Genomic DNA, 27,040 nt, shown 5'->3' with positions numbered 1-27,040 from the left:
GCCAATGGATAGTGAATATAATCGAGGCTTACTCAATTTTTCTGTGTGTGCATTTATTTAAAATCGCTCAATTACTCAATCTACTTTAACGTAGGAAATGTTCAAGATTTATGTTTGGTGCTATTTAAAATAATTCTGTGAATTCCCAGTTATTTTCTCAGTTTCTGAATTCCTTACTTCACTTAAAGCCTAGATAGAAGTATTTAATTCAATTTAATAGATAGATAGTATCAAATTGACCATATCTTGACACCATTGATGGAAATAACTCATTGAAACGATAAAAGAAATAAAAAAAATATAATTTAGATGCTGAATATATTTCTGACCAGGTCAAGCAAACTTAAGATGAACATTCAGCAAGACAAAAAATTGTGATAATAAATAAGCGGTAACGTAAAGAAATTCATCAAATGTACTGGATAACCATAGAATTTAGAGCGCAAAATCTATGAGCATTTCTATAGAATCAGATATCCGTGAATTTTTTTTGGTAGGCCCTTGTTTCAAGGTCAACAAGGTGCTTTTGATGGTTGACTTTACAGTGCTGGTAGCCTTCACTTTCTATCGCCAAATATCCTTTCCAGTAGTCAGTATGACTTTGACATGCGTCTTTATCGGCTACATCAATATTTCTAATCAATAGCCGTCCGCCGCCACGCTCGATCATTCCTAATATCCAATTATCCTCGACCATGCGCCCTTTATTATATTTTCTTCGTCCGATTTTACATTCGTCTATTTCAACGACGCAACCATCCCCACCAATTTGGCCTTCATCTTCATATGCTGGGTCTAAACTGGCCACACAAACTTCACGGGCATAGTTGAAGACGTCGCTCACCGATTTTGACGAAACTGTTGTTTCCAAGATTGAGGCACCTTTTATCGACTGTTCAAATGAAAATCCTTGTGAAAAACAATAGGTTATGATTATTCTTTGACGGACGTTAATGTGCAATCGTTCGAACCATGTGTCTTCTGCCGCTGAGCCTTTATGGTCGAACGATCTGTCCTTTATTTTTCCGAAATATCTGAAGTGGCCAAAAACGGTACCATCATCATACCATTTAACAAATTGGTTGTGCTTGCTGCACCATCTATTGACTCGCACAAGATTATTATTAATGGCCCAAATTTTTGCTTGAGCCTCTGTTGCTATTTTAAAAAGGTTCCATCTTTGTGCGAGGGTCTGTGTCTGGGATGATGTTATTTGTAAATAATATTAGAGCCTAAAAATAAAAAAATAATCATCAATTGATGAAATATTGGATTATTTAATAACTACTTACATTTTTCAAAGTATTCCTTTTAATTTTAACTCAAAAAACCAAACCACAAAACAGGTTTTAAACTTGCAATGTTTTATTTACCACTAATTCAATGAACGAGCAAAATGGCGGATATTTCTGCACGAAATGACCGCGTTTTTCCACCTTGCGAGGTCGCGAGAATTTCAAAAATATCGACGTCACCTGTAAAATTACATTGACTGTACATAGGAAGTTCAGCCAAACCTCCTATGTACAGTCTTGACGAAGTCTTGCTAAAAATAATGTCATGTCTTTGTCCACATGGATAGAAGGGACTTATTAACGTTACCAACATGTACAGTCTATTCATTTTCGCATATACTCTATTTAAAACATTCAATCAGGTTCATCGTTAGGAACTTTATTAGTTATTTTTATTCCTATTTCTAGCTTTCCATTCTTTTCTCCAATGATTATGTATTGATTCTAAGAAGGTAAAGTTTGTTCTATTGCAGATTGCTCACAGCATCCTCTAGGTACAAATAAACATGAAAAGTGTTAAACACATTTCTGTTGTGTTCACCCATTTGTTCACATACCGTAGAAGCACTTTACGTTTTATTTTATTGTCTTTCACGTCTGTTAGACATAGTAACAAATTTAAAGATAAATATACACTCCCTATATGACCATGTTAGCAGCATATGTGTGCAGGGTCGGCAGACGTTGAGCGAAAATTTAGTAATAGTATAAAACTATTTAATTCTTTTGTTTAATTTAAATTCATCAATTGATTTAATATATAATGGTTGTCTGATTAAATCTTACGAAATAGCAACGTTCTAAATCTATATTTATAGCTATAACTAAAATATCAATAATTTATTTTTGAATATATTCTATTTTTAACGAAATGTGAGTAAAAAATTCATAAAAAATTTTGGGAAAGGGACAGTAAAATTTGTGATTAAGGATGTTGAATAAACTGAGAACCCAGCAGCGCTGAAAATGGTAAATTAGAAGTAAACGTACGGAAAGAATATATTGAATGATTATTCATATTACGTCCAATACAAATTATATATTCAACAGCCATATCTATTGTTTTAAATTCAAGGAAAAACACCAATAACTCGACTGTAGACAGCAGATCAATCTTAAATTGAAGACAAAATAATAGCTGGTGGAAAATACTAATTATCATGATGAAATTATCGAGAGGCGGATATACGATAATATTTTGTGGTTTTATTTATTTTTTTTTCTACTCAATTCACAATACTTCTAAGTTCCAAGCGACAGTAAAAAAATTAAAAACACTGGAATGTTTTAATTTTATCTTTTAACGTTTAACATTGGTTTTAAATAAATTTTATTTAATCCAATTTGACCCTTAATGAACGTACTAACCTCGCTCTTTTGATAATCGATTGATAAATTCATATGTTTGTGATAAATCAAGTTCATGTTCACGGTCAGTTCGACTAAAAATAAAATGAATTATAATTTAGAAAAATATGAGATGAAAAATAGGACAAAACTATCACTTAGGTGTGATTACAAAAATAGCGAAGATGAATTAATTACAACGAAAATTACAAGGATGTATTGATATCTAGTTAGCCTAGACCGGTTCCGTGCATAAACAAAATATTGCGTTACCATAACAACGAACAATAACTTATTAGAAGTGTCAGTGTAAAGTTTCACATCAAAAAAGTAAACCAGAGTTACGCGATAAATTGAACGGAAAAAGATGTCCACCGAAATTGTGAAAATCGAAAAATTGGAGTATCGAGCCATCAACAAATACATGTATTTAAAAGGGTTAGGAGGTAAGCAGATTTACGAATATATGCTTAATATCCTTGGTGATGAATGTCCTCCGTATGCGACCGTGAAAATTGGACTGCAAGCTTCAAAAGAAGTAAATTTTCCAATAAAGATGATGAACGATCGGGAAGGCCAATTTCTGTGTCAGCCCCCGAAAATATCGATGCAGTTCATGACATGATTTTAACAGACCGTCGAATTGGGCTAAAACGGATATCTGAAGCAATGAATATTTCATACGAACGCGTTCATCATAGTTCACATCAATTTGGACATGAGAAAAATTGCTGCAAAATGGATCCCCAAATGTTTGAATGTTGACCAAAAGTGTGCAAAGGTAGAAGCATCGCGTTCGATCTGTACTCGATTTAAAAACGACGTAGACTTCTTTAACAGAATTGTTACTATGGATGAGACTTGGGTACATTTCTACGATCCAGAAACAAAGCAACAATCGATGGAATGACGACACGCTGGTTCTCCATGTCCTAAGACGTTTCGTGTTCAAAAATCTGCTGGAAAAGTTCTTGCTTCAGTTTTTTGGGATTTCCATGAAGTGATTATGATTGATTTTTTGGATAAGGGTAGAACAATAACTGGAGATTACTGACCACTCTACGGGAGAAAATTGAAGAAAAAAGACGCAGAAAACTATCCAAAGGTATTTTGTTTTTGCAGGACAACGCCCCTGCACACAAATCTCATGTTGCTACGCAAGACATTCGTGATTTAGGGTTTGAATGACTAGAGCACCCCCTTTATTCACCAGATTTGGCTCCGTCCGACTATCATCTCTCTACTCAACTGAAAAAAAGTTCAAAAGGTCGAAAATTTTCTTCCAACGAGGAGGTAATAAATGCTGTGAAGGTCTGGTTTGCAGAGCAAGAAGAAACATTTTTTTGAAAGGTCTAGAGACGTTGCAGGTTTCAATATATCCTCGTATCTAAGCTTCCTCGTTCACATCCTTCGTCCTGAGACGTAAACCTTTTTTGTCAGAAACTTCATACCATTTTCTTGATAGTTTTCACACAAGTTTGATGTAAATAGGCGGTAATATCATTTTTGCGAATCAATTAGATCGTTAAATTGAACAAATTCAAAAAGAAATTAAAATATTAGTCTGTGTGGAAAGTCGTTTCTAAAATTAATTGGGTAAAGTATACTATTAAAATACTTTAAATTTGCTGGGCATCAAATTAGTTCAATTCTGTAGAACTATTTTTTAAACAAGTGCGTAAGTGGATCTTTTGAAGATATCTTGGACGAGAAACAGACATATTTACTGGCTATGTGAAAGAACAATAAAGCAGAAAGCCTGCTATTTCAGAAACCGCAAAAAATATGTCTTCGGGTGTTCAACTTTCCCCCACAAAACCTCATTTTATATCTACTGAACTGAATGTATTTTCAATGTTTATGAAACTGAAAACGGACCTGTGAATGTAGATGTAGGGAAGCGGAGTTAAAAATATTAGTTGATAAATATTTATTCTAAGATTATTTCATATCGTTGACAGTCGCGAGGATTACTTTTATAACTGTGAAACTAAGAAAAATATGAATACCTACTATGTGAGGGAATTTTGTGTAGCGACAGTCTGATGTTTGAATCATAATTTGTGGCTGATAATTGATAAAATTATTGAAATAAGTATGTAAAGTAATCTTGTTTTTTAAAACGAAGCACCGATTCTTATAAAACCAAAAATTTGGAATTCTAACTGAAAGAAAGATTGCAGTGGGGAGGATGAGGAAAATATTTGGAAAGGAAAGTGCCAATGCTAATAGGTATATATGTACAAGAAAAAAAATTGTACAAATCAACAACTCGACTAATGGAACATTTTCTAGGCTTCTAATGTGAATTTAAAAAATTGTAATAATGTAGTATTTCATTTCGATCATTGGATTTTGTTGCCTTCAGTAATTTTCTCATAGCTTTGCCTGGTATACCTAAATATTTTTTTCATTTAAGACATTCAATCTAATAGCTTCGTTCGCGGTAGATAATTCCGAATGCGAATATCGTTGCAGTTATTTGAAAAAATGCGGACTGGGCGCCAAATTTTATACCGCTTTGTCGACTATTGCTTGTCCTATGTCACGAATAACACAAACAATGATGTCAGTCTTATCCTTGGACGAATAAATAAAAGGAATGGACCTAGCACGTTCGAAGATAATTGAAGCCAACTTACAGTTGACCTCAGTATTGTCAAATTTCACACTTAATATTTATTATCTGAATGCATTGTACGTTTTACAAATAATTATTTATACATCTTAATTTTATTAAACATCAATAAGAATCTGGCTTTAGTCCTCACTAAGTTTGGTGAATGGGAAAAATAAAAGCTTGGCAACATCGCTATGTATCTGTTTTCGTTTGCGGTAAAATGTCTGCCTTTGTTTACTAAATATTGAATTTTGAATAAATTTGTTGAAGTGAAATATTTTTGAGTGTTTAGATATTGTTTAAGTGACATATTAGTGCTAAGACAATGGGTAAATCGTGTTATGTTTGTAAAAAAGTGGATTATTAGGTGAGTATCAATAAGGTAACTCAACCTAATTTGTTAATAAATCGATTAACTTCTTACAATATAAAATTGTAGATTTCGTACGAAAGTAGAGCAAAGACAAAAGTGGCTAGCTGTAATGAAAATACAGGAAAAAGATTTACCCAAAGAAGCTTATATTTGCTGCACTCATTTCAAAGCAGACGATTTTCAATGGAATGAAAATCCCGAGAAGATTTTTTTGAAAAAGAATGTAATACCGTATATCGCAGTACAGATGATGAGGTATCTTCCAGTAAGAGGTATTAACTTAAGTAATTGATAAGAAAATTATCTTATTTACAAAGAGTATTGTTTTCAGGCAAAAAGTTATGTCAAATTTGGATATTAAACCGGGTACTTCTTGGCAGTGTTTTGATTCAGCATTTGACAAGTATTTATTATCTGTTTGAAAAATTTAGTTAATTCATATTGCGTATTTCAATGTTCAAAAAGTGTTAAATATTTGCTTACTTATAAATTTTCACAAGACCATTTGGAACTGTTTTTTGGTACTATTAGAAGTAGAGGTAGATTCAACAATAATTCTACTGCACGTCAATTTGAAAATACCTTGCATTGTAGTAGCCAAGGACCTAGTAAGACTGGAAATATTCAAAAAGATGCAGAATTTGAAAACAAATTGAAGCAAAATATTGAAGAATTTCAGTATTTAAACTCAGAATCATGGAATTTGACCGATTATGTTTTAGATGTAGTTAGTTATATAGCAGAATTTGTTGTAAAATTTTTAAAACAAATTATTAATTGCAAACACTGCTTATCATTGCTAGAATCAGAGAAACCTTTATCTACATCGCAAATGCAAAAAGAATTTTTCCATTTAACAAATGCTTCATAATTAGTATGTCAGTGTGCAGGAAAATATTTTCGATTTTTCAACAAAACCACCAATATTTTCAACAAAAATATAAAAAATTTGGAATTGATTTTAATTTCGGAAATAGTAGCTAACTTGCTTAGTACCATTTTAAATGAATTTAATGATCAAAACGAATAAAAAAATTGAAAAAATTCCACGAATTCGTCAACACCTAAACAAAACTGTTCTCTTCAAAAACCAGTAACGTTTGTTTTTTAACTTTCTATTTCAATTTTGTTCATAGTTATTCCATATTACAATGGCCTACAAATATTTGTAATTTCAAATTAAACTATTGTAAGACATCCAATATTATCCATTTGCCATGAGAAAATAGATTTTGTTAGTTTTATACACTTCTGGTTAGCATTGATAATTTACGTCTACATTTAATCTAGAATATTATTTTTAAAACTACCTTAATACATATATTTTGAAATATTTAATTTTCTTTGAAACTAACTATATTGCATTCATGTGTTTAAATTATTTTTTCAAATTTAATTTTTTACATATCGCATGCTACGCCTATGTTCGAATAATGTTATGTGTGCTGGACAACATAAACAAACTGTCCCTAAGTTGGCTTCATCGTTCTCCACGTATTGTGTGTGTGACTCTAGGGTCAGCAATGGGGAAACTACGGCCCGCGGGCCATCTCCGGCCCGCGGCTAGCAAACAAAAATTAAGTACGATTTTCATTCTCATGAATTGGCAGTAAAGGCAGTACACGTCGGGCATAAAACCCGTCCGTCGAACGCACTACCCATTTGAGACAACTATTTTTGAACACCAGCAAATTGGAATTTTATAAGTCCTTATCTAGGACACAATACCCAAATATAGTTTCCCACGCCCAGAAAATAATGGCTATGTTGGGTACAAGCGATTTGTGCGAACAAACGTTTTCAATAATGAAAAAATCGTCTTCGTAATAGGCTTTCGAATGACCTCCTTTTTTCATTGTTACAAATTTCAGCATCACAAATTTTTCGGCTTACGATGAAGTCATGCAGAAACAAAAACAGTTCCACATGTCACAAAGACCAAAGTTCAATTAATTAAATGTTATTAAAAATGTTATTTTTTAATATTGCACAATAAATTAGTATTTCCGACAAATTAAGGCCTTATTTTTATTTTAGTGAATTATGTAATGCCTCAACTTGTTCCGCCATATATTTCGTTATATTTCGAAGAAAAAAGTTCTGCTCTAGGTCCATCTTTTATTATTCGTCCATGGTCTTATCTGCATGGAGTCTAGAAAGTTCCATTGAAGGTTAGATGTGTAATGGTTTTAAGAACGCACATAAGATTAAATTAATTTGAAAGCTTTTCTTGTATTTCGACATTATTAATAATGATTGGAATATATGTGTTATAGTTAGTTATTGCTACTTCTCTGTTATCGTCAATCTGAATAAGGGTAGTAGTTAACAAATATCTTTTATAGGGAGTAAGGGTTCAGGATATAAATGCAGTAAATAAGGTGGGCAACGACTACGGAAAGGAGTGCATTGAACTTGATTTCAGGTTAGGTTAGGACCTGTTCATTTAGTGGTTCCTCTTTAGATATAGAAATTTACTTTTCATAAAAAAACTCCAATGTGTAGATTAATGTTTTATAATATAAGTTATGCAGAATTTGGATTAGCACACATCATAATAATATACACAATTTTTGACATATAAAAAACCTAAGTTCGCTTAAACTGATTATCTCTTAGAAACCCCAATTTTCATCTATAACATGTGTATGGATATAAAAATGCGTCACTTAGACAACAGACGAACCCGGTATAAACTGCGTAAATTTGCACGATTTATGTAACTTACAACCGCTCAATAGGTTCCAAAATAATTTCAAGGTTGACAATTCACCAAGAGGTCAATTACCTAGAAATATTTCTGTTTCTTCTATTGTGATTTGATTCTTGATAAAAATAGTATTCGCAATTTGTTGGTACAACGAAATTATTTTATTCAAAATGTTAATAGTCTTTAGTGCGATATATAAAATATCTTATAAAATTGAGGATATTGATTCCGAGTATCGCAACCATAGAAAATTATAGTTGATTACGTAAAAAGTCTGTTTAAAGGCGATATCAGAATTTTTGTCGTTGATTTCGTTCGCACAATACTGGAAATGCTTAAAAATCTTACTGGAATAATTAACAATTCAGTGTATAGATTTATATTATTTCAAAATTTCAATGATATACGAAGCACATCCAAAAAGTAAGTTTTCCATTGTTTTTAAACATAATTAGCCATGACATAAATCTATGACGTATATAACAGTAAACACGTCCTACCTCGTGCCAGTAGCGTGGTAGCGGTGGAAACGGAAGCTCCTATTTCTTCTCCCGCCGTCCGTGAAGTTCGGGATAAACTTTTTGAATGCATAATGCATTACGAATATTGAAATTCATCGTCATCTCTATGGGTCCAACATCATGAGTAAGCAGGTGTTGCGTAGATAGTAAAGGCAACCAAATGTCATTGATAAACCGTCGCTTTACAATTATTGAGCTGAGCCGTCATTTTCCGCAGATATTTCGAAGTGAAGACGTTTAATTACATTTTACGATGGAGATGAAACTAACTTTCTGGATGTGCCTCGTAATTCTTATATATAATATGTTACTAAAATAGATATATTAAGTCTATTGAATACAAAGCTTTCTCTTACATTTTAATGAAACCGTTATTTTGCTTATTATTAATTTGAATATATCTCGAACTCTGGTACAAAACAGCATCATCCAAGTATATAAATTGCACAAATTATATATATATATATATATATATATATATATATATATATATATATATATATATATATATATATCTATTTGAAAAAGTGCTTAACAAGAGTTGGATAACATTTTCTAGAAAGTTTTAAGCTTTTATGTTATCGACAGCAACTTTAATAATTTATCAAACAGACAACAGAGATTTCAAAGAAATACAAAACAAAAAGAAAACAACTACGAAAATCTACTTCAGAGATAACAGTGCAATTGATTTTGTACAGATAACAGAGATTTCAAAGAAATACAAAACAAAAAGAAAACAACTACGAAAATCTACTTCAGAGATAACAGTAGCAAGTCGGATAATAATTAAAAGACGACTGTTGTTTTGTATTGTGCAATTGATTTTGTACAAAACATTTCCATCTAATGGAACACAACAAATGCATACTAAAACATTTTAAAAGTGAACACGTTTTGTGGGCCAACTTCTTTTCGGGTCAAGTTCTTTTTCAGAGGTATCAGAAACAACGACTGATCTGATTACCAAGTACGAAGACAATAAGTAGTTTCGAGCACGAGAGCACTTTAGCGTTTGAACTCTAAATGATTCTATTACGTGTTTTTTTTTTGACCAGTACCAATTGTTTTGCTACCAAAGTGCTGAACAATCTAAATACTCGAAATTATTAATTATCCACAATGAAAACAAAAAAATAAAAATTCTTTCGTATATTATAGATTGCAAATCGGAAAAATTTGAAAAAAAGTCGCAATTAGTAACGTCATTAATCAATTTAATGACCGTATGTTTTATATATCACAGTGTTCAGTAAAAACATTCGATTATATGTAAGATTAATAGATAACTGTATTTAAAGAATATTACTGAGGAAAAGTTTTATTTATATTTATTAAATAAATATGAAAAATTAACACTTTTAGCGCTAAAAACTAAACAGCATACGTAATACATATATACTGTTTTCTTTAACTTATAATTATTCATTTATTCTTTAATTTTTCAATTGCTATTTCTTTGAATATTTATTCTTACTATCATCTAATTCTTTATCTTTTTTAATTTTTTTAAAATTTTTCTTTATAACGGCTTCTTGAATTTTTAACCGACTGAATCAGACTATTCGATATTTCAATATTTTCAATACCAACATTTCTCAATTTATCATAAATTAATGATGATGGGCGATGAGCTAAACAGTCTTTATTAATAGAAAATCCTCGTTCAAGAGATGAGTTATTCATGAAAAAATGTAAAAATAATATACACAATAACAATTTAGTTTTTTATCATCTGGCTCAAAATAATTTAGGATTTCATCAAGAAAGGACCCCGCCATCCAATTATTTTCGATTAAAATATCAAGCGAAATTGAAAAACGTTTTGCTCCAATATCTAAATTTTTTGCGACATTTGGATCTAAACAATTAATTCCTTTCACTAATTTGTAGTTTACTGGAAATCGTTCAAGTAATTTTTCAGTCAAAGCAGTATATGCTTGGCGACAATCTTTTTTAAATTCTAGAACATCACGTTCTTTAATGTTGTTGTATTCTTTGATAGCTCTTTTAGTCGCACAACCAATGTTAATGCCATTATAAAAAATCAAATTTTCAGATTTTTTTAAATGTAGATTCAAGAAGGTTCGCTGATACAAAGTTTTGCATGATATCGTATAATAAAGGCGCCATACTCTCATAAAATAAAGGTGCTAAGCAGTCGTCTAACAGAAATTGAACCAAGAATGGATCAACAAACGAAGCAAGAAATTGAAAAAAAAGTTAGCTCCGTTTTCAAAAACGCTAGAAACTGTTATAAAACTATCACATTTGGGCTCTATTTTGTCTATCTTTACTCCTTGAACATATTTTACGACAAAAGGTAAAATTTCAATCGCTCTAGAACTCACCGCTACATTCTCAACCGATCGAATATCACAAAATTTCTTCGGAAATACTTTTGAATTTGAGTAGAGGGTGTAATCAGCTCGTCGTGCAGGTACATGTTTGAATAAATTATATAGCGAGCTAAGAAAAGGAACAAAATTCCATTTCGTTGCTTTTATTTCCGCTCTAAAAGCATTATGTACTGTGTGAATTCCACAACTACCAAGATCCAATATCACAGGAGAATTAACATCCCCATTATCTTTTAAATGTGACTTTAAGTTGTTAAAAAACTTTTTATTAACGTTAGGACTATCCATAGATATCTGTAAAATTTTTGTAACATCTAATCCATCGATACCAGTCAGAAAAGCTTTCAAAATATCTACAGTTCAATGTCCAATAAACACGGAAAGTGTACATATTTCATTTTTGGTTGAGTCCCAAAAACGAACATTAATATCCATTTGTCCGCTTCGAGAAACTTTGTTTAGAGATTCATCAAATTCTACAGCAAAGTAAGGACATTTTTGTATAGTTTGTAATAATTCAGATTATAAAAAAGATGCTATTCCGCATGTTATAACGTATGGAATTTTCGTGCGTTGTAGCTGCATCGATGAAACAATTATTCTAAGTAAAGAAACACTAGAAGCACCTGCACGAAATGACTGATGACAAAGAACTTGCTGTAAACACCAAAGGATTTCAGCTCTAATGGTTTCATTCTTCAGAACAAAAATGTTATTAGGACAAACGGTATTATTGTTATTGTTGATATTAAGATTGTTATTATTATTATTGTTACGCCAATTTTTCAATTTCATTCGAAAGAAAAGAAAAAATTCTAGTAGTTGAATAATTTTAAATAATCCCAATTGAAAATTTTCATTTTTTCCAGATTCTTCCAGAGAAATTCCCTGACTTTTCCCGTAAATTGAACTGAAGTTTCCAGGTTTTGTGGCCACCATGAGTATGGTATTATTTGTTATTCGGGGTGGGAGGAGTTTCTTTTTGAACTATTATCTCAAATTTTGAAAACAATAATAAATAGAACATTAGAATAGATAACGAACATTTGTTGCCTGAATTATTGAGTTAAACCATAAATACAATTAATGTCGAAGCATTTAATTCATTTACTTAGCTTGTACTCATCTCCTATTATGTATACAAGATAATTTGAATGGCACTATAAATGACCATATCAACAACACATACTTTTACATAACACGTTTACCTTCAATACCATTTTACATTTACAGATATAATAATATTATATCGAAGGTGATCCGTGTGATACAAATAACAATGTAGACATTGAGATGATCGATACGATCAGGATCTAATAAAATAAGTGACAATATGACAACTTAGAAGCTGATTTTTTATATTCTACTGAATATGAAAGTGAAACTACATCGATTTTATTTCAATTAATCTATTTCTGTAATGATAAATAACATGAAGTTACTGACAATAATAATTTTCAAAAAAAATTTGTTTTCAACAGTTTTTGATACACGATAAATATATATACAGAGGAATAGGAGGTAAAAATTTCAATTATGTAATATTTATAATGTATTTGACGATGTTATTAAATTAGAATGAGCTAATCACCATAATTACAACAAACAACAAATTATGTAATAAGTAATGCCGGAATGAATAAGTAGAACTGTTTGAAATGAGGTAATAATCAATGATTTATTATTACTCATATATCAGGCAAATTGAGATGGTGATACTAGATATTTTTTCAGAATTTTACTGAAATAAAAAATTGTATGTTTTGATTGAACATTGATATGGTTCAAAATAACTACGGCTAAAAAATGACGAAAAACAATATTCAAGTTTTAAAATGGACGCACACTAGTCCATAACATAATGAAAAACATCAAATCCCCCAAAAATTGTACAAGAACTACGGCATCGTTTAATCATTCGAAAAGACATAAAGGTTTTTCCAATAAGAAGTGTTATTTTGAACAGCCCGCTATTTCGGTAAATGTCACTTTTGAAGCTGTCATTTTTTGACATTTGACAAGTAGAAACTACGCCATTAATGAAAATGGAACGATACACGCTTCAACAACGCATTGAAATTATTAAAATTCACTATAAAAATGGTGAAAGTTTGGCAGAGACGGTTCGTAAAACTAAAACATTTTTGGGTCGACGTGAAGCACCTTCTCGGATCGCAATACAGAAATTGGTGGAAAAATTTGAGCTGTTGGGACAAGTTAGTGATGTGAAGAATAAAACCCTTGCACATCGCTCTAGAACAACTGAGAATATTGCTGCTGTAGCCCAAAGTGTTGAAGAAAACCCAGGTTTGTCCATTCCTCGTCGTTCTTTGGAATCAGCCATTCCACAAACGTCATTACACCGTATTTTGCATAAAGTATTGGGTCTTAACTCCTATAAAGTTCAGTTAACACAAGAACTCAAGCCGGCCTATCATCAACAACGTCGTTTCTTTGCTGATTGGGTCCTTGAAATGCATGAAAATGATCCGGAATTTCATCGAAAAATCATCTTAACTGATGAGGCCCATTTCCACCTTGGTGGTTATGTCAATAAACAAAATTGTCGAATCTGGGGCTCGGAAAACCCAAGAGTTATTGTTGAAAATCCTCTCCATCCTCAACGCGTGACTGTTTTGTGCGGTTTATGGTCTGGCGGTGTCATTGGACCTTACTTTTTCGAAAATAAGGCTAGAGCAACAGCTACGGCGAATGGATTGCGCTATCAAGAGATGATTAATGATTTTTTATGGCCGGAATTGGATGGTATTGATTTGGACAACGTTTACTTTCAACAAGACGGCGCTACGTGCCACACAGGCAACGAAACCATCGATCTTTTACAGGAAAAATTTCCGGCCCGTTTTATCTCTCGAAGAGGTGAACACAATTGGCCACCGAGATCTTGTGATTTAACACCTTGCGACTTTTTCTTTTGGGGCCATATAATTAAGGGTTGTTATTTATTGTTCATTTTCCATTAGCTTTTAACGGAGAGAAAAATCAAGAAACTCCTTGAATTTCATTCTTTGCACGATAACATACACTCTATAAATGCTTGTGCTATCCGTCTACCGTTCAAATTCCAAATCTTCAGAAGATAACGGCTCTATGAGTTTGTCAGGTTAGGTAGTAAATAAGGTTACGTGACAATACACAATAAAAAGACTCGAAAAGACTTTCGAGGCTTTCATGGCATAGTGGAATTAGAAAAAATAAACTACCATCGGTAGAAAGCTCTCTGGGAGTATAGAATTAAGACTAATAATGAAAGTATATTAAAACCATTTAATTTCGAATCTAGACCCAATGATTACCGTTATACATATATCAGCATTAATTAACGATTTTGTGTCACATATATAATCATTCTTGATGTTTGTAATTACTTTTATTATTTTTATTTTGTAAGTGATTCAAATGCGTTAAACCCAATAAATCAATGACGAATGAATTTGATCTATGTTTACGTTAAGCCAATAAATTTTTGGATAAACAACAGGAAGACAAACATTTCATAAAATGTGTATCCATTAAAGATAAAACTAAGATGATGAAATAAATATTCATAATCTTTATCCACGGAATAATGTATGTCACACGGTATTGATGAGACTGGAAACAAATTTAGGTGTGTAGTCGACATTAACAGACATACAAGATGTTTTAACGAAAACGCACTGGAAGATATAATTGTTAGTGATTTTGTTGAGAATGGAAAACCTATAAAACATCAGCCTAAAAGAAACAAGAAAGTATAACCCAATTTTTTAATCAGATAAGACTGGATACGATGTGAAAGTTGGTTGAATCTACTTGGGAGATTTGCCGATGATTTTTATTATTACAAAGATGAGAGTGGGAAAATTAGCAACCGCCCATGACAAAAAATGCAAAATTCATATGAAATATATTAAATTTTATTCCAGGTAATGGTATATCTAATATTAGCATCTTTCATCAATGTATTCTGAGACGTGAATCTGTATTCAAGATAAATAATCTAAAACAGTTATGCAACTAATTTTATTACAAATCCAAATATTAGTTATGTATTCAATATAAATATAGGATGTTTATAAACGAGTGAAAGGATTAATTTATTATAAAGTAAAATGAGGATTAAACTTAAACAAGTAGTTGATATAAATATTTGTTGTAGAACTGTGACCTCATATTTTGTCTTCCTCGTTAACTAGGAGACGTCTTGGCACTGCTACAAACCAATGTCGATCATAATCTAATTATGAAAATGATATTTTATATGAAAGTTAAAATAAAATAAATGGAATAAAGACTTTTACCCGTTAGGAACCACGAACCAGGCGATTCGTGTTAGAGACGAACATAAAATTAATAGTCCGGGAGCCGGCAATCTCAAAAGACCCGTGATCGCGGAATTGCAAAATTTTTATATAAATCGACAGCTATTAATTAGAGAAACAAAATGCGTCGATTTATTTGGCCGAAAGTATGAAAAAAAATAATTGGCTTACCAATTTTTTCCAGCTGCAAGGGTCCGGCCCTGATTGGGGGATAAAATTTCCCCATCATTTCGGAAAACTTTTTTTTAATTTGTTTATTTTTATGTAAATTACAAAAATATCGTGATAAACGTGCCTAAAAACCATTGTGGTATAACTGTCCAGCGGCACCACTAAAAGTAATGAAGAATGTGAGGAATCAGAAGGTGAAAAACACTATAATTGTTATAATGATAGTTTAGATGAATGAAAATAATTATGTTCTGCTTTAGTATAAACAATTGTTTATTGTATAATCTTAAATTAATAAATTGATTGCGATATTTTAATCAACTGAAATAAAAATAAAAAAAAATGATATATTTCCTTCGATTCTATTTATCCTTTAAATTTAAGATATAAATAACATTTTTTATTGTTATATGGACGTTTATTACAGAGTGAAATGATGAAATTGAATGTCATGTATGCGCGATATTTCCTGTCGTTTTTAGGCACGCATACCACGATATTTTTAAAATTTACATAAAAATCGGCAAATTAAAAAAAAGTTTTCCGAAATGATGGGGAAATTTCATGCCCCAATCAGGGCCGCACCCTTCCAGCTGGAAAAAATTGGTAAGCCAATTATTGTTTTTCATACTTTCGGCCAAATAAATTTACGCATTTTGTTCCTCTAATTAATAGCTGTCGATTTATATAAAAACTTTGCAATTCTGCGATCACGGGTCTTTTGAGATTGCCGGCTCCCGGACTATAAGACTGCTGAATATGCGTTGAATTGAATTGGACATTTCTATATTGTGTCTACTCCACTCAACTCCAATAATGGGGAAATAAAAGTTGTTGTAAAATTATCAATATTTTTTATAAACAAATGGACAAATAAAGGAAAAATGAATAATTACAAATTTATTTGAAAAATAGTTTATAAATATTGAAAGCAACACATTCTCGGACACGTAAATTCTTTCTTAAATAGTAATGATCCATTATCAAGATTGAACATCTCTTAAACTAATTTGTAACATATGTGGTACAGATATGTATATATCTGGAAGTTGTGAATATTAGCTAAATGCCGGACAATAGATTATTCGTCGAAAAAATGACCAAGCGTTTGTCTATTCTTCCGGGACTTTAGCTAAAATTCGGATAATAGAATATCTTTTGAAAAAGGCCAAATTGTTTAATAGTCAGAAAGGTAATCGCGATATATGGGATAAAGAACAGTTAAACAAAGTAAAGCAAATTTTACTCGATGGTACAGAGAAGTTGGACCCGAAGCTTACAATACTTACTATCATTATGTGATTAGCTATGAACTATTGCAAATCGAAAATGAATGACACGTAATCGTAAAAAGGAAAAAACAAACAGATGCTGTTATTTACTGTGTACTTGCAGAAAATTATTATGAGAAAATTTTAGAAGCTCATGCTCATGCTGGTTAGGTTAGGTTAGGTTAGGTTCGGTTAGGTAAACAATGTGGAGCAAACCGTTGTTCTTGTTTTAAAAATAAAATAAAATGTAAATCAGAATGTCACCAAGCCTCCAAATGATTGATTAACATGCAAACAATAAATAAATAAAACTTCTTTTATCCTATTTTTTTATCTTATTCTGTAAACCCAATAGTCTGTTATCCGAATTTTAGCTAAAGTCCTAGGAGAATAGACAAACGCTTGGTAATTTCTCGACGAATAATCTATTGTCCGGCATTTAACTAATACTCCGGGAAAATAGGCATGCGTGGCGCGCCATCAGCCAACTGCCTATTATCCTGGGATATTAGCATTATTAACAGAAACGAAACATCAAAACATAAAACATCCTTGCCACTAAATTTAAATCTAAAACACCAAACAACAAAAGAAGTAATATTATATATCAAGTGCCTTGTACTAATTGTGACGCTGTCTACATAGGGCAAACGTCTCAGTATTTAGAAAATAGACTAAAAGGTCATCAATACGATTAAAAAAATAAAACTGCGTTAACGAACCATGGAATATCGAAAAAACATAAATTCATTTATAAAGATTCAAAAATTCTTGAAACGGAATCTAATACACGAAAAAGGGTTCGCACTCATAAGAAGGAAAAAACTATAAATGATAAAAAAACATGAATAATTAAAGTAAAATTTAAAATTTTATTTCGTAAATTCTAATAAAACTACAAATAATTTAAATGATTCCTGCTATATATTTGAGACATAGGGTCCAAGGAAAAATTAAATTTTTCTTATTTGAACAAAGTTCTAAGTCAAAATAAAGAAAAGTCGAAATGTCAAAATTTATCTTTCCACCAAAAATTATTAAAAAAAAACTTATTTTAAAACAGAGACCTAAAATCAAGAACATTTAGATGCATTAATATATCAAAAGATCTGAGAAATAACAAATTAAAGAAATATATTAAATTTACCACTTGTCCAATTCAATTTCAAAAGCCTATTTTCTTAGGTTGAACACAACCAAACCATGTTTGGCCCTATTGATAAACTCCTAGCTAATAGAGGCATTTAAAATGGACGTTTTTCTTTTTAAACAAATTATTGGTAGTTAAAATAATTGAATTGGAGGAATAAATCCTTATATATATTAAATATAAGAACTGATTTGGTAAGATAAGATATACGATACCATCACTATTAAATTGAATATTGTAGTTTTAAATAAGACACCACTTTTGAAAATTATTTTTGTATAATTTCAATATTTAAAATTTTCAGAATGCGAAATGTTTTTTTTTCTTTCTATTAAAATGTAATTGCAAAACACTGCTAACTATAAAAATAAACAACCGACCTGATTTCAAAACAAAATAAATATTTCAAATTTTGTTTTTTTTTTTTCACAAGAATACTTTTAAATCCGTATTGTTTTAGAAGTAAACGACAACACAATAAATATATCAAATTACCGCTGCTTGTTTTCAAGACAAAAACTCCTCTTAAAGTATTAAACAATCACTTTGAATCTCCATTTTTATAACCGATCTACAAATACTAGTTAACACTTTTTTGTTATCGTATTGGAATAAAGATTATTAGCAGTCGTCAGCTGATTAAAAAACATTATAGTCCCTATGTTAACGGCACATATGATCTAACGAACGCCTCGCGTATCACGTCTTTCCTGCCAGATGGAGAAGTCCGCGATATAATTTTCGGTAATACACGCTTACATCGACTAACGATCCAACGTACTCAGTGGAAACAAAACAACTGATTGTCGTCGTAGTCGGCGAGGATAAAACATAACCTTTGATCGAAAGAGGTCCTAGAGAGTAGACATGCAGTCGTCTAAAAACGCAGGATTCATAGTGGCGCTAGAGTCCTTGTATCAGGGTTTACGTAACTACGGACACTGCGGTTGCAAATAGGGGAAATGAACGTTACCGAATCTTATTGATTTCTTACAATGTGCTCTATGAAACGATTGTGGTTTTCAACATTTTTTATTTAACATTATAACATCTAATATAAAGGGAAAATGTTGCTGATTACAAAATTATAATTTTTGTTTGTTAAGAAATTTCATAAAACTTCAACCTAATAAATAACAACAATAAACAAATCTTACCAAAGCTACATGATCGAATAGAAAGATAAAACTACATTTAAGTAAAGTCAAATTATTTAGGTACATACAGGGTATTTCAAAATTATCTTTACAACTTCAAAAATTCATAACTTCGAATATAAACAAGATATTTATATTCTGTCTTTTGCATGTATTACTCCAACTAATAAATATTTTTTCAATAGGCTGATCACAACAGAAAGCTCAATGCGTGTCCTGGTTCATAGAGATGAAATCAGATACACAGGACGAAATTCCAAAGAGACCCACTCCATTCGTGCATAGTGCACAAGGTTTATGAGCACCGGATCAGTATTGCATAAAAGTGGAATCGGACGACTTAACACAAGTCCAGAAAACATTCCAGCACAATCCGAAAACTTCAATTCGTCAGACAACTCCAAATGCCTACAACCACAATCCACAGGGTTCTTCATAAACAGTTGCGTCTGTATGTCTATAAGGCACAGTTGCTGCAGGCACTGTTACAAACAGATCGCCCAAAACGTGTGGAATTTGCCGTAGACATATTGCAACGTATTGAGTATGATGAAGATTTCTTGGAAAAGGTGTGTTTCAGTGATGAGGCCACGTTCCATGTGTCTGGTACAATAAACCGCCACAACGTACGAATTTGGGTTTCTGGAACCCCACATACAGCCCAAAGGTTAATGTGTGGTGTGGACTTATGCACAACAAAATCATTGGTCTTTTCTTCTTTATAGAAACCACAGTTACTGTCTGCGTGTACCTGGATATGCTTCAAAACTTTGCTCTTCCTTAGTAGGAAGAATTACAGCCGATTGTTTACTTCCAACAAGATGGTGCACAGCAGTTCGAGAACACCTCAACGAAACATTTCCCAACCGATGGATTGAACGGTATGACCCAATTCCATGGCCACCATGGTCTCTGGACATAACACTCCTCGACTTCGTCTTGTTGGGTTATTTAAAGGAGATTGTTTACTGGACAACGGTTAATGACATTTATGACTTCAAACCTCGCATTACACAATCATTCAGTACAATTACAGGCGACATGTTACAGCGAACCTGCTTGAAATTGATTACAGACTAGAAGTGTTTAGGGCTACCAATGGTGCGCATGTTGAAGTGTACCAAAAAAGCTTTATTAGTTGCAGTAATACATGCAAAATACAGATATAAATATCTTGTTTATTTTCGAAGTTATGAATTTTTGAAGTTGTAAAGATAATTTTGGAATACCCTGTATTTACATAAAACAAAAATAGTCAAAAATTGTTATTCTTCGATTGTTTTATTTATCAGTTGGAAATAAGTCGATTTAAGACAAAAAGTTTAGACGGTTTTAGTAACGTAAAAACAAAAAAAAAGATTTAATAGTCTCAGATTAGAAATATCGTGTGGGGATGAATGATTAACGGCAAACATGATTTTTCTCAAAATTGGGTGAATGTTGTTTTCATGTCCTGTATGAAATATTATTCTTTGGTTCCAAAATTACGAATCTAGTTTAAAAATCGTGATATTTTTGTCGAGAAAAAACTGCTGCGAACAATCCATCTAAAATTATGTGATAAGGTTTATTTTCTTCGCATTTCGGTATGAAATTTATTTTGGAAACTATGAAAACCTGTTAATGTTAATTAAAGAATTGAAATTATCATTATGTTCTACAGAGTAGAATACAATAAAAAGTGATTTTAATTTTAGAGAACTTGATTCGCCAGTGAATTAAAAGCAAATTTTCTAATTTCAACTGGTTAAAAATAAAATGAATAAACAGTATCGTCGTATTTTTTTTAGCAATTTTTGAACTCTAGAAATGAAAAGTGATATACAATTCAGTGTAAATGGAAAAGAATATTTTTGGGTTGTAAATACAATTTTTTATATATTTTATTGAATACTGAACAACAAATTAAAGTCGTAATAGTCTAGTTGTTCAAAGAATTGCGTATAATTGGGGTTATAAAGATACTCAATTCTTGAAATTGGGAAAATAGTGTCGAAAATTATTTACGAATTGTTTATTTAAGATAAAAATTGTGAAAACATGGAACGTTGGATTCAGCACTTTAATTTCGACGTCTTTTATTCTCAATCTTATAAATCATTTCTATACACGGGTGGTTTCGATTAATATCTTAGTTTAAAAGATCGATAGACGTGCTTTTTGTACCATTATTTAGAGAAAATATACCTATATTATAATATGTAGAGGAAAGTACCCTAAACCGGACCCCTTCCCCTAAATTGGACCCCTGGTCTTCTGATATTGCATTCTCCTGAACTTTGTCCTATTAAACTGTAAAGTTTAGGCATCTACCACTATGTAGTGGAGCGCAGACATAGCCCACTTCACATGTTCACCCTCAGTTCACTTTTACATGTTTTGATAGCGAAAAAAGTTTTTGAGCAGTGCTACAGTTTTCATTATTTTTCCCAGATATTTTCAGATAAGCCTTTATATCTATATATATATTCTTAAATGGCAAGTTTTAAGTTTATTGTTTATCATCAAAACGTTTCATTCAGATATTTGGTTCAAAATTAATCGAGTTAATAAACTGATGGCTTTAGTCGTTTGTTTTTTCATGTACAAAGTCTCCTAAATCTGTACTAACGCTTATTCTTTTGAAATTTCGTTTCAGATTTCAAAAGGATAATGGGAAAAACCGATCAAAGAAAGTGGAGTCCTTCTAAAACGACGAAAGCAATTGAATCAGTTCGGAAAAAGAAGAAGGCCAGTAAAAATTTTAATGTTCCGAAAACAACGCTCATGAGGTTGTCCAACATGAAGTACGGTACACCTGACAAAAACAAACCGAGGCAGATCTACAGTTTTGGGTAATGATATTGAACAAGAGCTGGTTCGTTATTGCCTTACCATGGAAGTTTCTTTTTTGACTTGACTTACGAAGAATGGCAGTACAGTTGGCAGAAAGAAATAACATCGAACACCCATTCAAAGACGATATTGACGAGAAAAAATGGGTTAGTCTTTTTCTAAAACGGCACAAATCAAAACTATGTACTAATTTTAAATTCGATTTTAACTTAAAAATTACAAAGTAAATATTAGATGATTTGAAAACATTATTTGTTACTATTTTCTATTTTTTTTTAATTAAAAAACAAAATAGGGGTCCGGTTTTGGGCACTCTCCTCTATATCTTCACATTCAGGTTTAATAAGAAAACTATTAGTTTATAAAAAGGCTTCATTTTTAGCACGTTTAATCTAGCAGAAGAAACTATTTAATCGAACTTTTTATTAGAATAAGTTGAGTAAAATTTTAAGCATTGATATTGATACGAAGTATTGAATCAAGGTTAGGCAAATAAAGAATCTGGGAGTTCCAACATGATCGATATGGATCCATTTAGATCGTAATCGGTTTCCCAGTAGCTGAAAACATTTGCTGTTCATCAAAGGAGAAAAAAAAAACATTTTTCTGGTTAATAACGCACGAATATTAATTTCTACATCTACTCCGAAGAATGTGACATCCATCAATCGACAGCTATAAATAATTATCCGAATCCATTTCAAAAACAATTAAAAACATAACAAGTAAAATATTTCTACTTTCTTTTATTGCTTCTTAGATTCAATTGTTTATTTTAATGGCGCGTTCATTCCGATCTCATCGGAATTGTAATGCAAAACAATGTCGTTTGTTGTTGCGAATGTCACATAACTTAGAACTACCTTAGTTGTTCAAAGTATAAATAGATTAGATAAATCAATAATGTAATTATAGAGGTTACATTCACAACATTTCAATAAAAAGCATTCGAGTGAAAGTATCATACAAATGATGTATCATCAATTCTAATGGTTTTCTTAATACAAGTATAATCAACAATTCATTCTTCTGCTTCTCCTAAATGGCTTCTTCGTCACGATTTTTCGGTAGTCTTCATTTTCATATTAAAAACGTTCATGTAAAATTGTAAACTGGTATGTGAAAAACTGTCTAACATTCTCTACTAGTTTTCATCAACATATTTATACCATTGCTGAAAGTTAGATGTTGATGGTTAATGCAATAATTCCTATTAAAGAAGAATAAATTTCAATGCGCTCTTGAAGATCATCTCGATCAAGCTATCGGCAGCTAAAAAGGTTTCTAGTGTTCACAGTCTCTTTCTCTTTTGTTGGTAAAACCGCAACTACAGGATTTAGTACCTTGCTCTTACGGAGAGAAAAAACATTCCTGACATTGGGATCACCTCGTCTGCAGAGGAAAGCGATTCCGAACAACATCTTCAAACAATGCTTCCACTCATGAATTTAACGATGGGATAAGTACTTTTGAAATATAATGTTGTTGAAAAGAAATGGGGTGTGTGAATAAATGGAATAAAAAAAATATACCGTCTATGTAAATTGATTTCACCCAGCAGAATTACTTGTAAGGAAAAAATATCACAATATTAACAAAATTTAATACATTAACCGAAAATTAACGTTCCTAGACTTTATATATTTTCAAAACTACTTCGTTGTATGCATACATATACGAATATTTTATTATTAATAGAGATCATAATATAAACTATGAATTGAGAGCTTACCAATGGATTTGTTCGTTGGAGGCAACGTCGCTGCACTGACATCACTTAATGAACTATGGATACTACTCTCCAAATGACTCCCGGCAATTGTTTTTGGAGAAGAACCACTATTGGGTCGGTTACGGATCCTTCGCCTGTAAGTAAAATATAAAAATATTGATAAAGCAATACTTAATATATTTCCGTATTTCAGTATTATGTTAAAAATTTTCTATGTGCTCAATTTTTAACTGTCTTCTTTTTTCACCTTCCATTGACTTGGAAAATCGACAATAGTACTCAAATTTAATTCTAAATAGTGTTAAATTGTAGTTGCATGCACTAATAAATTACAATCTACATCAAGCACAAGAAAATTTTGACTTTCAACTAACTGTAAGTAGCAACATTTGTGATCGATAATCTATGATTATACAAATAATACCATGATCATAAATAGTTGTACCATATATTCTTACCTTTCAGTCAAATTATTCCGCGTTGGAGTACGTGGCGAATTCAATTGGACTGGAGACAAACTAAAAACATGCAAAAATACTTATTTACACTACTCTACAACTAATTAGTATCAAATTTGAAACAGAAGAAGAAGTATGGATGCACGTAAATAAACAAAAAGTATTTTATTTAAACCACACAGATTTTATATAGGGCAAAACTATTTTTTACTTTTATATAATCTATAAACAAAGAAAACACATGTTGGAAAAAAATATACTTTTAAACGTAATCTCCTTTTAGCTCCATGAACTTTCCCAGCGATATTCAGTAAATTTGATACCTTTTTTATAATAAGAATCGTCAAGCTTCTCAAAATAGCCATTAACTGTCGACAACATCTGTTCATTGTTGGAAAATCTTTAATCACCGGGCTATTTTTTCAAGTCCGTGAAGAGTAAATAATAGAAACATCTTCACGACGATGTTTTTGTACCATTTTGAGCAAACTCTGCTACCCAATTTTACTGTTGAAAACGAAGGAGCAGTCTCATCCAGAGTAGAATCCAGTCCAGCTTATATATTGGTTGGACTAATGTCTTTCAAATAAAAGTATTGGATCACCAATTTTTTCAATTCACTTTAAACGTTCACTATTAATGGCTGCCAAACAAATACTTAACAACGTGGTGTCTTCAAACTTGAAACAAATGCTGTATAGATTGCATACTTTCTAATACAATGGTAATTACCGCCATCTCATGTAAGGTACTTTTAGGATCGTCCTCGTAAAACCCTCAAAGGCTGTTACAAACAGTATATATGTTACTGTGAATGTCCAATATTAGTACACGATGGTGTAACCTAGGGATGGGGAAACTACGGCCCGCGGGCCATCTCCGGCCCGCAAAGCGTTGAAATCCGGCCCGCGACCAACAAAAAGTTAAGGACAATTTTCTTTTTATCAGAAATTACATTCTCATGAATTGGCAGTAAAGGCAGTACACGTCGGGCATAAAACCCGTAAGTCCGACTGTCGTCGAACGCACTACCAATTTGAGGCAACTATTTTTGAACCCCAGCAAATTGGAATTTTATAAGTCCTTATTTAGGACACAATACCCAAATATAGTTTCCCACGCCCAGAAAAATAATGGCTATGTTTTGGTACAAACTATTTGTGCTAACAAACGTTTTGAATAATGAAACTAAGCAAAAATTGTCTTCGTAATAGGCTTTCGGATGACGTCCTTTTTTCATTGTTAAAAATTTCAGCATCACAAATTTTTCGGCTTATGATGAAGTCATGCAGAAGCAAAAACAACAGTTCCACATGTCACATGTTCCCACAAAGACCAGACCCACAATTACTATTTCAGAAAAATTATGGCAATGTTTTTATTTTAGTAAATAATGTAATGCCTCCAACTTGGCCCACCATATATTTCGTTAGCAAAAATTGGCACGCGAAGAAAAAAGTTTCCCCATCTCTGGTGTAACCCATAAACTGTTCTTAATTTACACTTGAGTCGGAGATACACCGGTGAATTTTAACATACGCGGAAGAGATACTGTGAACCTTAGATTCGGCGATTTACAATTTGTGTGAATGTTAACAAATGCCAGTGTTTGTTCGAAAAGCGAGAACGTCATATATACTGTTCTCTCTTTAATATACGCTGCTTCACTTACTGACCACAGTCGAAAATGCGTCGCTACGGTTTTTGTTTTAATACATGTAACGAAGAGGTTATGTTTGTTTAACCTAACCTAACCTAACTTAATTTATCTACTAATACCTAGTACAGGTAGGTTGTTTTAACGATTTCGATTAATAAACAATTTTCATCTATTTATTATAACAATTTGTGACTTTATTAGTCATATACTGGTCCAGAACTTCTGTTTCCACACATCATTATTTCTCTATATCAATTAGGCGGGCATCATAATTTCGGTCATAATGAACATTGACCAAGTCGTCGTGGTCTATGATAACAATCACCGGTGAATAACCGAAATCGTCATGAAAAGAATAAATAACGGTTATTCACCAACTACCTTGGTGGATGTTAACAGGCACCAGAGTATCTTAACATATACCGCATTTCGGATATTCACAGTAACATATAAATACTGTGGACTGTGGGAGTATCGTCAGAAGAAGAAGCAAATTGCAAATATTTCCGCTGAAGTGATTTAGGTGATGGTGGATAGGATGCTCGTACAATTTTCTCAGAACATGTACTACTTGATCACACAAAGCTTGACTGACTGTTGGCTAACTAATCACTATTAATCATCGCGGTGGTCATTGAAAAATAACAAACATGTTTCCAATTATAATTGTAATGATAAATGATTATTGATACAATTGCAACAACATTAAGTGTTCAAAAAACATATGTTGCACTAAATTCTTTTATTTACCTGTTTGTTGTATTCGTTTTCACAGCTACATTTTGTTTAACATTATGATAAACTGCAGATGAGCTGAAAGATGGAAAATTAAAATAAACTTCATGCAAAATGAAATTTGAGCAACTATACATTTAATTAATAGGAGAGAGTACGATTTCCGTGGCGTTTTATCAGCTTATTTAGACCAAAATAAATCGAAAGTGAAGACTGAATTTTTTTGATATCTCGCTTCGTTTTCGAGATATCGATACTTAAAGTTATAATGAAACGTTAGTTCGAAATTCGCTTCATCGCGTTCAATACTTCGTTTCAAA

The 27,040-nt window shown here is 31.8% G+C and overlaps 1 protein-coding gene across 1 annotated transcript in view; it reads right to left on the bottom strand.

Annotated features, from left to right (window-relative positions):
- The window catches only part of LOC130901982 (uncharacterized), a 154,644-nt gene that overhangs the window by 70,478 nt on the left and 57,126 nt on the right, over positions 1–27,040 (bottom strand). Inside the window, exons 6-8 of the mRNA XM_057813733.1 lie at positions 26,736–26,798; positions 24,326–24,385; positions 23,868–24,001 (exon numbers count right to left, since the gene is read on the bottom strand). Coding sequence (XP_057669716.1) covers positions 23,868–24,001; positions 24,326–24,385; positions 26,736–26,798 — 257 coding nt within the window. The remainder of the gene's footprint in view (positions 1–23,867; positions 24,002–24,325; positions 24,386–26,735; positions 26,799–27,040) is intronic.

Source organism: Diorhabda carinulata, chromosome X (assembly GCF_026250575.1).
Source record: "Diorhabda carinulata isolate Delta chromosome X, icDioCari1.1, whole genome shotgun sequence".
NCBI lineage: Eukaryota > Metazoa > Arthropoda > Insecta > Coleoptera > Chrysomelidae > Diorhabda > Diorhabda carinulata.
This window is presented reverse-complemented; position numbering and strand designations above follow the sequence as displayed.